General features: G+C 38.4%; 1 protein-coding gene across 1 annotated transcript in view; it reads right to left on the bottom strand.

Annotated features, from left to right (window-relative positions):
* The window catches only part of UBR3 (ubiquitin protein ligase E3 component n-recognin 3), a 120,261-nt gene that overhangs the window by 15,494 nt on the left and 89,009 nt on the right, over nt 1-15,758 (bottom strand). The window contains 2 exon segments of the mRNA XM_068407438.1: nt 3,546-3,646; nt 11,733-11,838. Coding sequence (XP_068263539.1) covers nt 3,546-3,646; nt 11,733-11,838 — 207 coding nt within the window.

The raw sequence follows: 15,758 nt of genomic DNA on the forward strand, positions 1-15,758 counted from the left end.
TTGAAACTGGATACTATTCAAGTCGATTACATTTATTCTATATTTAGATCCTTATGCAATCATTGAAGAAAAGTGCTAGTGTTTGCCTGAGTGCTGCTTGCTGTATTTTTGTTGCACGTCATTGAAAATTAATAGAAAAAGAATGTGTCAGAACATCCAGGTCAGGTTCTTCAGCTTCTGGGCCTTATCAGTATTGCAAAAAAAAAAAGGGGCTGAATTTAGGTGTCACACACCAGAGAAGAAAACCCTTCCCACAGTCCAGAGAAGTCGGGCTAAATTCTCAAAACCAAGTTGGAGCGTATCTACCACTCCCAAATCACAGATCTCATAAAAGCAGCGCTGTGGCCTATGTTAGAGCAAGGCCAGGCTGTGTAACAGCACCCTGGCAAACACCCATGCTGCTGCATGACACTCCTTGCATGTGTGGCACCAAGCACAGCACCAGGCCACTGCTGGCCAGCTGACCACCAATTCTATGCACCTACTAGCCTCAGGCTCACACCTACACACCCAGACCCTAGTTTTTAAATGCTTTGCAACAGTATGGTATTTTTTATGTTCAAAGCAAAGCAGAAACTGAACTCACTGGAAGCTACGAGCACTCTGCGCTTCCAGAAATCTGGTCATGGGGGTCCCAAGTCAGGTACTGGGAAAAGAAAATTTTTTACAATTGATGGTAACAAAGAAGAATGTCCAATTTGAATTAAATGACTTGCTCAGCATATAGAAATGGTGTTGCAATAAGAAAAATATAGAAAGGGGTAGCGGGGAGTGTTGAATTAAATTCACAACGACAGATTTAAGTTTTGTTAACCACCGAGCCACTGTCTCCATTTCTGTACTACCTTTCTTCACATGCAACGCCAGTTTCTATTTCTGTAAGAAAGGAGCTAGAGGTTCTAGAAACAAAATCCTCATTTTCTACAAAGTCGCAGTTCTCAACACCATAAACACTGTCCATCCTCTGCACAACTGCCACAGAATTAAACCAGAAACGTCTATATGAATTACTATGTATTTAGGCTAGCACAATTTCAAAATGCTGAGTATATGAAGCCTATAAAAGCTCTGCCCATATTCTAGCGTCAAACAAAAAAAATTCACAAATGGTTTTAGTATGTTGAACACAGTGTTTAGTTTGCTGGTTACACAACACAGGAGGTACACATGATCTTCCTCATTCCCTTCTTTGTAAATTGGTAAGTGCTTGTAAATGCTCTGACCTCCACCACAAAGTTTCTCCCATAAAAAAAAAAAGATTTAATTTGTAGTGTTGTGATGTGTTCAGATCAATTTTCCTCTCTGAATGAAGAGGCTGAACAGTAATGACATTTTTATTGCTTTGATCGATGTCAGCTTGAAAAAGATAGCAACACCCATCCAACAGTTAACAGGGTAGTTAAGGCGATTCCTAGTGCTATATCTGAAGGGCAAGAGATGAAGTGTGGGTCCTCCTTACAGAGCACTCAGTGTTTTTAAAAAACACTGTGTAAACAAAAAGGATTTTGAGTACAAACATGAAGATTTAATACTTGATGAACAGTTTTACTTTCTTGTAAGGAAAGGGTGTCCATGCTAAAAAAGGAAGGAAATCTTTCATGGATTCTAAACCCTACAGATTCTTCCTTCATTATTAGTGTTCTAACACCATTACCACGGCATTCTGCACCAGACTGCAACACCACCTCTTTGCAATGTAGGTAAGTGTATTGTTAAAGGAATATGCTGGAAATATCGGTCAGTGCACACAAGCATCAACCTTCTGTCTGCACACCAGTGTCCAGCCAAGTCCACAGCTCCCACGGTCCACAGTCACACCAAAGCAGCGCAGAAAGTTCAGGAAGCAGCAGGGTCAAATGTAGATTTTGTTCACCCCATCACTGACCTGCCGTGCGACCCTGCACAAGCCATTTTACCTTTTCAGGCCTCAGCTCTCTACCAAGAATTAATGCTATCGAATTCAACTCTGTGACCTACAACAAACCATTAGAAAAGTTCTAAACAAATTTGTTATTACCTATTTTTCTGAACTGCATTCTACACCTCAGAACAAAGAAATCATGAAAGACTTTATTTTTATTCTGCCTAACCATTTTGATGAAACAAAAATTAGAAAGAGAAATGGCAATTTCCAATTTAATGCTTCATAGATTTGAAGTGGTTACATTCATCTTCTGCCTGCCACTTGCCATTTCCCTTTCAACTGCAACATAACACTAAGCCTAAGAGCAAAGGCAAAACGTGCTGCTGATACGTGGTATTTTACAGAATTCTCCACAGGATGCCTTACTATTGAATGTTTTGTGTCCTAGGATAAGGTATACTTTCATAAATGGTGTTTTTCAGTGCTTGAATATAAACTACAAAAAGACCACTGTTTGTACTTTGGCTTCACCACTCCCTTCCCCGGTATTTCAGAGGACGTTAGTCTCATTAAACTTTTGTTTACTGCTTTTATTAAGTCCTTCCAAGAAAAGTTAATTTAAGTTAAACTGTAGTAAAAAAAAAAAGTATATTTTTTACAATAGGCTTCCTATTCAAAAATATTTTATTCTCCTGGTATTTTCATATTCTAATAACTTATTGGACATACTTAATCCATAAACATGTACATTGAATGAAAAAACACAACCCACAATATTAACGTTGTGAATTTGAACATTCAACAGTGTGGACTGAACGCCTCTTAAGTGGAAACAGAGCTACTACACTTCGTAAGTTAGATGCATGCATCAAGAGCAGAACAGTCCCTGTATTTACCTATTCACAAATTACCAAAACTCAGTAGGTATCAAAATTGCCACACAGACCCCAAAGCAGATACTCTGTTCATTGTTAGTGAAGTAGTAAAAAGATACTTGTTTGTTCTCATTATAAAATAAAAGTATAGCTATAAACAATCAAGCCAGAGATCAGAGGGTCTGAACTAGCCCATCTTTTGGAGCATACACTGTCTCTTAGAAAGACGGACCAGGTCCAGCTGTTCCTTTTATACAGAAAAAGAAATTTAGGTTTTAAAAAAGTTTTGATTTTAGTAATGAAAAAAATTTAGTTCTTAAATATCTATTTAATATTTATTCCAAATTATACGATATGCTGTCACTATTGAAGTTGCTGCATTACAGCAATTATCATCTTCATATATAATGTCCTATTATGTAAGACTGCTGCAATTTAAACTCTGAAATTCAAACCAAATTACAATCTTACACCCTTAGGCACTCAGTTCAGCTTGAAGTATTGAGCTGCCCCTCTAAGCAAAGAGATGAAGGTCAAACAAAGGACACTTTTCCTTCAGTATTAGTACTTAATAGTTTCTGCTCAGCTCTTGTATCTACTGAATAGGCTGACTGATAAGGTGAGAAGACAGGAGACCCAGATAAGCCTGTCAACCCACAACAAAAATTTCTGTTCAATGCCACCTTCTGTAGATAAGGCAGAAACATTACTTTAGAACAGGCAGTAGACAAGCTATGATTTACCATCCGGGAAATCACCATGAATGCGGCTTCATATACATAATCATCTCCATTTTTGTAACATACCTTTGTGCAATGGTTGAGGCATAGTTAAAATCTGGATAAGCAAAAGGGATGAGACATCTCTGTAAAGCACAGGAACTTCTGGCAGCTCTTCACTTATCAGCCTGGAAAGAAAACCCGAAGAAAATCACTTCTGATACTATAAATTCATTTTTCATTTTCATATTTTATCTTGCATTTTATTTTAAATAGTGTCGCATTTGATACCAAGCTTACAGAAGCCAAATACCTGACAATTCGCTAACTGATCTCAATTTGAAAACCATTTAATGTTACTAATGGATTGTAATAACTCATGAGGAAGTTACCATTAGGGTACCTGATTCTTGTTGAAGTATTTTAAAACTTTCCAAAACTGCCTGAAGTAGTTATTTCTACGTACAGGCTCAAGGAACATTCACTATTTCACTTTTAGAACTTGTGTTCTAAAATAAGAAAATAATGGATAGTAACATAGTAATTTAATTGGTTTTCAAAGTGTGGGATTTCACAAGTATATATATATACATATGCTGTAACAACAATGAATCCTCAAATTACATTAATGCTACAGGGATTGCTCCTATTGGAAAACACTGAGACCTTAGAAAAGGTATTGCTTTCCTTTACGTAAGGAAATGAAGACTCAAGCAGCCATCACAGGTGGGATTACACAATCTTACACATAGCCTTTATTGAACGCCCCCCATATGGCTAGAAGGACAGCAAAAAAGCACATAAAGCGATACTGCGAACTTTTGAACTATTCAGATTCACTGAATGACATAACATCACTTTGTAGTCTTAATACTTAAAAGCAGAAAATGTTTGCAGATAGGAGGTAGTATTTTTCTAGCTTGGTGTAGCAATATCCAACAATATTCCAACCACCAATATTCTATAGGTTCAACAGCTGAATCAAAATGGCAAAAAATCAAAATGGTGAAAAATCATTCTCCCCTCTTTAATTGATACAGAGCGTGAAGGAGATCTCAAGCAGGAGGCAGGTGGTACAATGTGATATGCATCCTCCATTGGCACCTTTCCCCTTCTGCAACATGCACAGAAGAAAGTGCTGTTTGGGTTCCTATTCCCATTCCCAAACAGCGGTGGTGCTAGCTGGCTGGCTGTTGAATGCCAATGGAGTAACTGAGGAGATGTTTGAGATACTTATCTGTACTACTACCACAGGAGCTATATCGTGATGCCCTGGTATAACTGACCTTGAGTCTCCCACGGAAAACAGAGTCCTCAACAGCTTACAAACGGGATGCAAATGTTGCAAAGGAAAACATCACATGCTACCGAGTTCCTTTCATGTGATTGAAATGTTGTCCTGGAAGGGCATGTTCTATTACTCCTTAGGCTTTTTCATGTTTCCTTCCTCCTCTTTTGTCATTCTTCTCACTAGTCACAAGCTGCAGGAAAAATTATTCTCCCTCTCCTGGTAGGAGCTTCCCTTACTTAAGGCAGCTATAGGCCTCTACACCATGGGGCACTTCACCAGGCCCTCCATAAAAACCACCTGTGGAAGTCAGAAAATCAATATACATCCACCTGCTACAGTTTCAAGGTTATCTTCCTGCTTTGTTCCAGCAATCTTAACTGTCGTGCAGGTAAATCAACTGATGAAGTGCTAGATAGTTGTGTTGAAAAAAAATTATATATCCTTATTAAGATCTACCCCCAAAACCGCAGCCTCACTCTCCTCTTGGTTGTTCTGCAAGACATTGTTGACTGTAGTTTCCCAGTGATGCTTTCTTAAGCCCTGCAGCAAGTGCCCAAGTTTCTGTACAAACAGAATCAGACTGAGGAAAGAAACATACAAGCCATTTAAGCCCTCTTCTGTCTCAGCCCTGCCCTTTCAGAGCACAACTAGTGACCAATTATTGCCTCTCTTCCAAGAGCACCAAACTCTTCCTCTGATCCAACTCAGCTGGCACTGGCTATTCCATTTGCTCAGCTGATGCCTCTCTTTATGAAGGCACCAACTCCCCTTGGTGCCATCTATCACACACACAGCAGTCAAACTGAGGTCTTGCAGACCATGTGCTGGAAAAAGTTGTCCGCATGCGGTGGGATGTGGATGCATGCATAAGATCCTTAGTGCCTTCTAACAGCTTTGGGGATCCATCTCTGAGGCACATAAACATGACGCTGCTTTTGGAAGGAGATCCCTCCATAGTTACTGATTTAATGAAAACTCGAGACTTCTGTCTACAAAATGCACTGCTAGGAGTCACCGGTGAGATTAATTTTAACATGCAGAAGCAGTCATATAAGAGGAGGATTAAAAGAACACTTTTGGTCATATCAAGTGTGTTATCCAACTATATAAATTTTTTAACTACTCTCCTTCCCCATTCTCCCAGCTCAGTAAGGCACATTCTGAAGCAATAATTGTATTAAATGGCTAAAGTTAATTGTATTAAATGGCTAAAGTTTCCAGTCATTTTATGCAACACTCAATTGTGAGAATGAGCATAAAATGCATGGTTGATTGGTCTTACAAACTGAAGTCACAGAAAACTGGTCGTTTTGAATTAATGAACCCAAACAGCTACAGAACAAACACTATCCATAATGCCTTTTGTTATAATCGATCATTTCATAAAATGATTGTTTTAAAACACTGTAACATACATAAATATACTTGTTTGTATATGGGAGCCTCCCAAACAAAACCCAAATATTCTAAAAATCAGTATATTGAATTCTAAAGATGACAAAGGTGGCCAAAATTTGTATCACACTACCAAGTCTCATTTTCAAAATCATACAGGCAGTGAAGATGCTAATCTTACTAAGTCTTTCTAATTCTACTTTTACCTACGGCTAGTTCTATTTTATGAACTACAACACTGAGTTTTAAAATAGCTCTCATTGTGTAATGACTTTAAAACCACAGACATCTCTTAAATTACTTCTCACCTTTAATTTTTAATTTTATATATAAATTTGGGAAAAAAATTAATTGGGAATAACATTAAGATAAAAAAAAAATTAACTCCCTCTGGTCACATGTAGTTGAACATCTCTTTCCAACAGGGGTATCAACATCAATATCATTTAACAGTCATGTAACATTAGGTCAAATACCCGTTCTGCCAAAATTAGGAAATATTCTTATATATACACAGAATACCATGATTGACTGGCAACATCACAAAGAAATGAGCTCGTTTTCACATGCAGGAACAACTGAACTCTGTCCAATTTATTCATTTCATATGAATTGGAGAAGTAAAGCTACATTAAATGTCAGGGTTTTAGGATAAGCTGCTTCCGTTTACGTCAAGCACCGCAGCATATGAAGTCCTTAAAAACTGCTCTGTCATTTGTTGAGAGCCTAAGCAACTTCATTATGACACTGAAACTGAATTTATAAAATATGTTTAGAAATGTGTTTTATGGAAATTGCCAATTCTATTAATCCCCAATGCGTATGTGAAAGCTTGATAAATCTGACTTTACAAAAAAATGTGCCACAGAAGCACTGAATAAAAATTGAAAGCAAGTACAATTTCAGATGGGATCAAAGTAATATAAAATGATTCAAATGTATTATAGTTGTATGCTGTAGCCATTAAAAAAGGGGTGAGGGGGAGGTGGAAATAAACTCCACAGTGCAATATAAACATGTACCAAAATGAAAAATGACAAATGCATTGCTCGACTTTCTTGATGGAACTGACCTCTCCTGCAGTCCAAGGTAACAGGGCTGCACCTCTCTCTCTGCCAATACCAGAGCTGTCTATCAGCTGACAGCTGAGCAACTCTGCCTCTCTTTTCTGCTTCCTCCTCCTGACAGAGGTTATACAGGAATCACTTCTTTGGGAATGGATACCAAGGAACAGAAAATTCTGTTCTACTTTGAAACAAGCAGCATTTGTTTATGGCCTTTCCTTACATATATGCTCCCCTTCCCCTCTTCTCTCAGCTAGTAACACTTGAAATTTTTGTTTGATGCTAACTCCAAACGATTATAAAGTTAGAAAGTCAATAAATAAAGTGGAAGTTTTGAGCCTCACACCTCTTCAAACTATCAGATACAGAAAACCTGAGACTGAGATACAGATACAGCTAAAAAAAGGCTTAATCAACTAGGGCAAATCTATATTCTCTTCAGGATATGCAGGATGAGAAATACAGCCCACAAATCCCAGCCTGCAGAATGGTCAGAGTAATACACAGCTTCTGATGTTCGTGATAAGAAAGTAGAATCCTACTATTTATTCTGGCTACACTCTAGAACATAATCACAATGTCATATTTGCTCTTCATTATGTCACAGCAGATTTCACAGCAGGTCAGTTTTTCTCATTATACAACACAGGATTTCACTGACAGTACTAACATTAGGCATCTCTCATTCTCTCTTTCACCTCTGTTCCCCCAGCATTCCCTTGTCACCTGCTCCCAAGCTTATTAAAATTAACCTTTTTAAAAGCATGGGTTAGTTGCTTGACTTTGTTCATGATGCAGCCTGCTCAAGTTACATCAGCACAGATGAAGATGATGGTGAGCTACAGTACAGGGGAAGGAAGAAACAGCCAAGAGCAAGTACTCCTGAAGCTGCAGTTACTGTCAAAACCTCCGTATCATAACATGTGTAGCGAGACATTGGTATTTCAGGCAGGATTTGTGTGTTTATTGACTAGATCATGAGTCCTGTTGCAGCATGTGTACCTATATACCACCTCTTGCACAAACCTTAACTACACCCCGTTGTCCCGTCATCCTACACTCTGTCTGCCTTGGACTATCTTCATAAAAACTGTTTTATTTTTCCCATTTCACAACAGTTTCTGTGAGGGAGATGTGACTTAAGAGGTTCCCAGGCACAGTTGTTCATTCCCATGCCTGTGCTGCAGTTTGTTGCCCTACTATGACACTATAAACAATCACTGAAGCAATGTAGCTTAGAACAAAACAATAGCAGAACACTTCAGTAAAAATAACCCAGTATATTTCATCATTTCAGTTTATCATGCAGTTCCCCCTTTGAAAGTGCTCCTACTGCAAAGATCCTTAATGCTTTACCAAATCATTCTTTGCTGACACCTTTTGTCTGTCAAAACAGACACAAAAACTTCAGCTTCCGTAGAGATGTAAATTTAAAAAAATGTATACCCTTTTATTTCAGGTTTGCCATTCCTGAAACTCTAGCTATTTGGACTAGTCCATTAAATCCACATCTGGGCTTAGTAATTATTGCCTCCAGCTGCTCCTTCTCTGCCCCCTGCCAGGAGCTATTATTCCCCACTTACACCACAATAATTGTTTATTTGATCATCCTTGAAACCAGATCTGCCCCTCCTAGAACAATTTGCTTAAGCATAGCCTGTGGGACCAAGTGTATATTAAATCTGACAACACGAACTGCACAGGAGAAAGAATCCACTACACCATTCATGAGTTCATCAGACTTGGCTTTATCTTTTTTCCTCCCTCTTCCTTCAGACAGTTCACTTTATTTAGGCCCTTTTTGATAGGGTATTTTCTTGCTCAAAATTTCCTTATTCCTACTTTACTTCGGTGGACTGCACGAGCTCCCTCCTATCTTTCCTCTCAGCTGCCATTTTCAACTACAGAGCAATCTAGGTATAGTGGTAGAAGATGACACCAGGCAAAACCAGGGGCTTTGGGAAGTATAACAGAACAACTCTGTGAGAATCTTCACAAATTACTTTGATCACTTCTCCCAGACACATGAAATCTAAGGCATGATTTATGAATAATGATAGCTGGGTTGGGGAAAACCAAGCTAAAAATTGTGAGCTCTATACCTGGGTAGTTTTAATTGTAAATATTTATGTATTTAAATAAAGTAACTACAATTAAATAAGGTTGAAAAAATAATGCAATGGCACTTGTATCCCACAAATTATTTTCTTTTTTAGGCTTGAAAATTACCTTTTTAAACAAATAAAGATGCGGCTAACTGCTCTGGAAAATTGCTTTCAACCGAAATAATTTAAAGTAAAAATTAACTAAGAAAAATACAGCATGTTGGTTTAAAGTTATTTTGCTCCTGTGACTTTCCTGATGTTAAATTGTTTGAAATCACAGTAATATAGTCAGATAATACAGATTTTTTTCCTCTCATTGACTTTTTTTTTCTACAAGTCTTTACTTAAAGTCTCACGTACTGGTCAGACTGATGATTCACATTGCTCGGTTATCTTCAAAATGGCAGAGTGCTATTCACATCTTAAATCGACCGTGATATTTCCCCACCACCCTCTTAATCTTCTTCAGTTTACAGCAGTGTATCACCTTCTAATTGCTCTGAGCACTCCTTCCTGTACCTGAAAAAATTTGCTATTCTGGATTTCTCAAGGGGCTGTGTGACTTTAAGAAGTGTGCAATTAGATCATACACAGCAGTCCTATGAACACCATCTTCAAGTGAAACTATTACTTCATATTTCTAAATTATAATTACAGATATCCTTCTCATGCTCTAATTTATACATTAAAAACATGTCCCCAAGTTGCCTCCTCTGCAGCTCTCTGGGGCCTGCAGAGTAAGGTAGGAAAAACATTCCAAGGAGTGAGCAAAGAAATTCCAGCTTGCATGCGTCTGTGCATCTCAACAGTAAACTATTTCATGGCAAAACGGATGATCTCTCTGTTATAGCTTCCTAAACCATTTAAGGACTTAGTGCCAAATCAACATCAGCAAGTCTACCAAATCTTGAAAACCAGTGCAGAAAACAAGAGAACTGCTCAAATGCATTCCCAACACACACCACCTCATGCATAGCAAGTCATTATGTTCTACAGCACCATTCATTTCAAAGTTATTCAAACTATCGCCTAATGAAATCTAACTTGCAGCAACCTAACCTTGATAGGACCAATGCATGGTGAATTCCATCAAGTCTCTAAGGGTGAAAAGAAGTTGGACATGCAGAAAAAGCAGCCCCTTCATTAATAGCTGCTTCCAAAGCCAGGAAGCTCTTCAAACACCAAAATGCGAAGTGCGTTATCAGTCGCACAGCCATTCTGACTGTCAACAGCCTATCAACGTGATCTTAACTCAGTCAACCATATGCCAAATTTATTAACCTTGTTCCACTGCTCAGTTCAGGTCAGGGCAGAATCACACGAAAACATACTCTCAAAGCGGTTTGAATGCATTCTGAATAACTAAGTTTTCACATTATAAAACTCTTGATGCTTTGTTCTGCTAACGGTCTATAAACTAACCTGTTAATCTAGTCTAATTACTGCAATAATCTAATGCTGATTGCAAAAAAAGACCTGGGTCCAAGAGGACAAACAGTAAAATCTCAAACTGGAAGCAAGCACAAACATTTTAATAATTTGTCCCAATTTGCATCGCTGTCCGAGATGAACTTTTGAAATCCCATGACGCTTTCCACCTCAGGCTCCTAGAAACACACTGACAAATACATATCTGGATAGGCACTAAAAAGACAGTCTTTTCAACATTATTGCAAGCTACAAAGTGGAGACGTTAGCTATGAAGATGATGCTCAAGGTGCCAAGAGGAAAAAAAAAAAAAATACTGTTTTCCTCTTATGAGGAAAAATAATAAGTTGGTTTTAGGCAAGAAACCTTTCTTCTCACCATCGAGGTAGACTCAGAAAAGTGAAGGGTCCTAACTCAAGTAGGGAGATAAGTCCTTACAGAACACAGATACATGGCTCCATTTATTATATTGTTAATCCTTGTACAGCTGTATATGCAAGGTTAATGTTTTAAAAGCAAACTCGGGTAAATAACTTGTTCAAAATAACAAGCTTGATGAAAATTTTTAGCTTCAAATAGAATTATTTCTTACATATATTAGGCCTACTTATATTATTTCTGTAACAGCTATTAGTCATTGCCCAACTTTCAATAAACTATTTATGAACTTAATCTCAATGTAAATTTTGTCTAGCACCCGTACCAAGAACAGCAGTGCACGTATCCACGTACCCAATACTATTAAATTTGCACGTGCTTAAGCTTGCAAGCGATGTATTTAAACTTTAACTCAAAACTGGAATGTGTCAGAGTTTATGTAGAAGAAATTTGAAAATTTATTTTACAAATATATACGTAAAATTTTTAGATGTTAAGTTCATCAGCCTACCTCACAGAGAATTTAAATTAAGACAGAAAGTTACGCAAAGTCCCATTGTAAGGATGTTTCTTTCACAAGGTATAACTGATATTTGGTAAATAAAATACTTGCTCTGAATTTTTATCCTGCATCGTCTGGGTTAGTTTTCTCCAGGGATTGTATGCAGAGTCTATACTGTAGAGGCGCATGTGCATGGCCAACACATGGAACAGCTGATCTGAAAGGTGAAAAAGATAGATTGCTGATTATTATGTACAATAACATGGAGTATTTTACATTAAGTTGCCATCATTTATTTTATAAGATTCTGAATAATCTGTCATGTCATTCCAAACAAGCTGGTACCCTAACAAGCATTTTTTTTTTTTAATTTATTTTTTAAAAAAAGGTTTTGAAGAGAAGTAAGATTTCAATAGAAGGCAGTGAACACATGCATATTTTTTTTCTCTCCTGAAATTCTGAAACAGAGAAAGGCTGTTTAGAACAGCTTTGACCAGAGCTCAGTTGTTTTAGTGCTTGTAAAACACCAGCTCCACGTACTTAATTATAGGTCTTTTTAAAAATCCTTTTTCACGTACTGTTATGTTGCTAAGGTTCCATGCCCACTTCACTTCCCTCTCCAGTTTATGCCAGAAGCTGTGATTTCCTAAACATCTCTTCTAAACAGAGACTGATATACTTTTTAACACACAGCTTTTATTCCTCTCACTGTTCAGTTCTGTGCACAACATATTTGAAAATAACCTAGAGCTGCTAAGAAGTTCTGGCCTACAGCAGGATGACTTCGTCTCTTCATCCTTAAAAGGTAGTTATTCCTTCTGCCTTCATAAGGTTATTTGGTAGACAACTTTTGGAAGAGAAAACAACCCAAACTTCTGACCACACCACAACAATGCTGAAGTAGCAACAGTCTTTGTAACTGCAGAGATTTGTCTATCCAACCTGCAGGCAAAGTTTGTTAATATTCATCAATTAAAAACCTTCTGTACATCCACTGTGTCAAAAACGTCATTTGCAAAACACTTCTAGAACCTTTTGAAGCAAGGATGCTTCGTTCATTATTCATGCACATTTCTGCAGTATCATATGCTAAAATGCAGTTTTCATTTCTCCATGAATCATATTATCGACACAAATAAAGATAACACCTAACCCTTTCTCCCCTTAAGCAAGCTAAGGCGGCAGGCACCATCTATGTTGACAGCATTTTCAGAGGTATGTACAATAAGAATCTCAGACTTCACTTCTTTTTCTGCATTTATAATACAGTTACAGTAAATGCATATTTTTTTCTCATCTTAGGTTTGTATTAAAATCATATTTTAAAGTACTATTTCCCACAATTTTGCTCACATCACACTATACCTTGCTATTTGCTGCCATGTTTGCTTCTCCTGTTCAATTTTCTGGGATCCTGCTTCCTTCCTCCCTTTCATTTTAACTTGTTCCCCTTAGAATCTTGCTGTCTTCTCCCTCCCCCACCTTTATTCTTTCAAATGACCCCTTTGCCTCCTACTCGCTTAATCTCTCTCCCTTATGTCTACAACCCACTTGCTCAACCTATACACTCACTCACAGATCTTTTTAAAGTAGAAATAGCAGCTATTAATTTATTTTCCATAAATAGACAATTACTCAGAGGTACACAACAGCCAAAAAAGTCGCATGATGAAGCCAGCTGACTGCTAGAGCCTGAGGGCTGTAATTAGCTCCTGGGGTTTGTAAAATAATTGGAGACGTAGATGGCATTGGAGTTGATTGCTGTCACCTGCTTTCTGAATAAAAACAGCCAATGAGGACAAAATAAGTAATCTTTTCCCCTGGCAAGAGATTCTAGCAAAACACTGCTTTGCTGACAAACTTAAAAACTCTGAAAATATACTGATATTTCATCAAAATAAAAAAAAAAACACCAAAACAGTATAGTTTTATTTGGAATGAAACCCAGGAATGTATCCATTCCTTCCCTCTTGCCTCTCCGCTACTAAAAGGAATGTCCTTTTTTCTGATCTGATCCTTGCCACAAACAGAAATGGGCAACTATGCAAAAAAAAATGCTTAGCATAGTTAATTAACCCTCTGTTCCTTTAATAGCTATTTTCCTGAGCTTTTACTAATACAAAATTAAGCAGGCAAGTAATCTCCAAGTGTGTAACTTTTATGGAATCAAGACACAGTCTAATATCAACTGAATCTGAACAGAAAAATTCAGTTTAGAAGTCTTTTAAGACAATATTTTTTGTTTGCAATTAAGGCAGCTATTGCTCCTTTGGAAGAAAAAGTGTTTAGCACGCCAATGTAAAGCTAGAAAGTAGGTAATAAGATATGGTGACAGCAACCTTTTACGAAATATTTTTAATGAAGTGACCTAAAAGCATCCAGACGTGCTCTCAGCCAATGCAGCCCAGCCACACTCGTGTCTAGAGCCGGGTAACCTAGAGGTAACTCTGCCCCTGAACGGGGACGCCACAGCACAGCTGGCCTGATGGCTGCCACCTTCCCAGCTGGTCACATGGGGCTCCCTTGGCCTGTTCCTTCTGCATTCACGTTTCTGAGAAGATTTCTAACAATTAGCAAAAACTAAGGACTAGCCAGAGGAAGATACAAAGGTTTATTTCTTCACAAACATTTTTCTGTTTTACACCACCGTGACTCTGGTTGCTTTACTTCAAATTTACTATGATTGTGGAGTATCGGAGACAGCCAAGGAAAACACCAGAGCACTGAAAATCTAGAACTGGCAGCTGCATGTGCACCAAGTGCTTGGTGTTTCACCACATTCTTACACTTGAGGGACTGGCAGAAATCTGTCTCAGGCCAAATGAATACCAGAGGTTTTTTTCCTGTGTATTCATGTGAAGGCATCATTCTGAAATGTCAACATAAAAATACAGGCTATCCTTTCATTCTCTTATAGCCTACTTAAAAAGCTTTAAAATACACTTTTTTTCAAACAAGTAGCAGAAAAGCATTAACATGACAACGGCCCACAAACAACAACGTTTCCTAATCTTGTGAAGAATTTTTCAAAAGGAAGGCCCTAACCCACCAGCCATCCCAAACCCCTCCACCGCTCACAGAATCATAGAATCAACCAGGTTGGAAGAGACCTCTGGGATCATCGAGTCCAACTGTTGCCCTGACACCACCATGTCAACTAGACCATGGCATTTCGTGTCATTGCACCCTTTAGGTCTGAGATACCAACACAATAATGGAACCAACGATCCTCAGCTTTTTCTGACAAGCAGTTAAAATGTACTCTAAGGCCATCACTTCATTAGGGAGCTTTCTTTTCAGATAAGCTACAAGGAAAACTTGTTTCCAACAGAACCCGTGCTGTAACAGATCCTGCCACACCAAACACCGATTTACACTGGTTTTGACTGGTGGCTCTTCCAGATCACAGCCCAGTAACAAAAGAACATTCATATTGGTAATACTTCACTTACATCACAAAAAGCTCATCCAAAGGGTTCAAAGAGGTTATGATGGATGTGGGTGAGAATTACTAACCCCATTTTATATAGGAGGCAACTGAGATATCAGTGAAGATCCATTTGCCCAGGCTACAAGACCTGCCAGGAGCAGGGCTGCGAGGGGGAGGCGGTTTTCTGGCCGCTGGTCTGCTGCTGCCCCGCACGTGTCCCCAAAGGGCTCCAAAGAGCAGAGGGGCTGTAACACGCTACCTCCTTCCCCAAGTGAAACACCACCCCTCAAGGACACAGGCAGAAGAATAAACGCACACAAATTAGCCATTTCCTATAAGCAGAAATTAAACTAAATGTCAGTAATGTGTAGGCAGCAAATGTAGGAAGGAGAGGAAAATGTTGCAATCAAAAGAATACAGAACAAAAATGCTTTCAACCGTTATTCCAGTTCACAAACCTGTGTAAGTGGAAATGTGAGTAGCTACAGACATGAAATACTCCATGTTATCGAACAGTTTAAAACAAGTATTTCACCCCCATAATACGATGGTAATTTTGCAGCTGAATGAAACACAACTGCTTCAACTGAAAAAAGGGGTAAGAGGGATAAGCCTGGACACAGGGTCACGGTTCCACAGGTGGAGGTACCCAGCAGACACCCAGCAAGCTGCTCGGGTCAGGAATTAACTGTTCCTTCCACAGACAG

This window comes from Nyctibius grandis, chromosome 9 (assembly GCF_013368605.1).
Source record: "Nyctibius grandis isolate bNycGra1 chromosome 9, bNycGra1.pri, whole genome shotgun sequence".
In the NCBI taxonomy this organism is placed as follows: domain Eukaryota; kingdom Metazoa; phylum Chordata; class Aves; order Nyctibiiformes; family Nyctibiidae; genus Nyctibius; species Nyctibius grandis.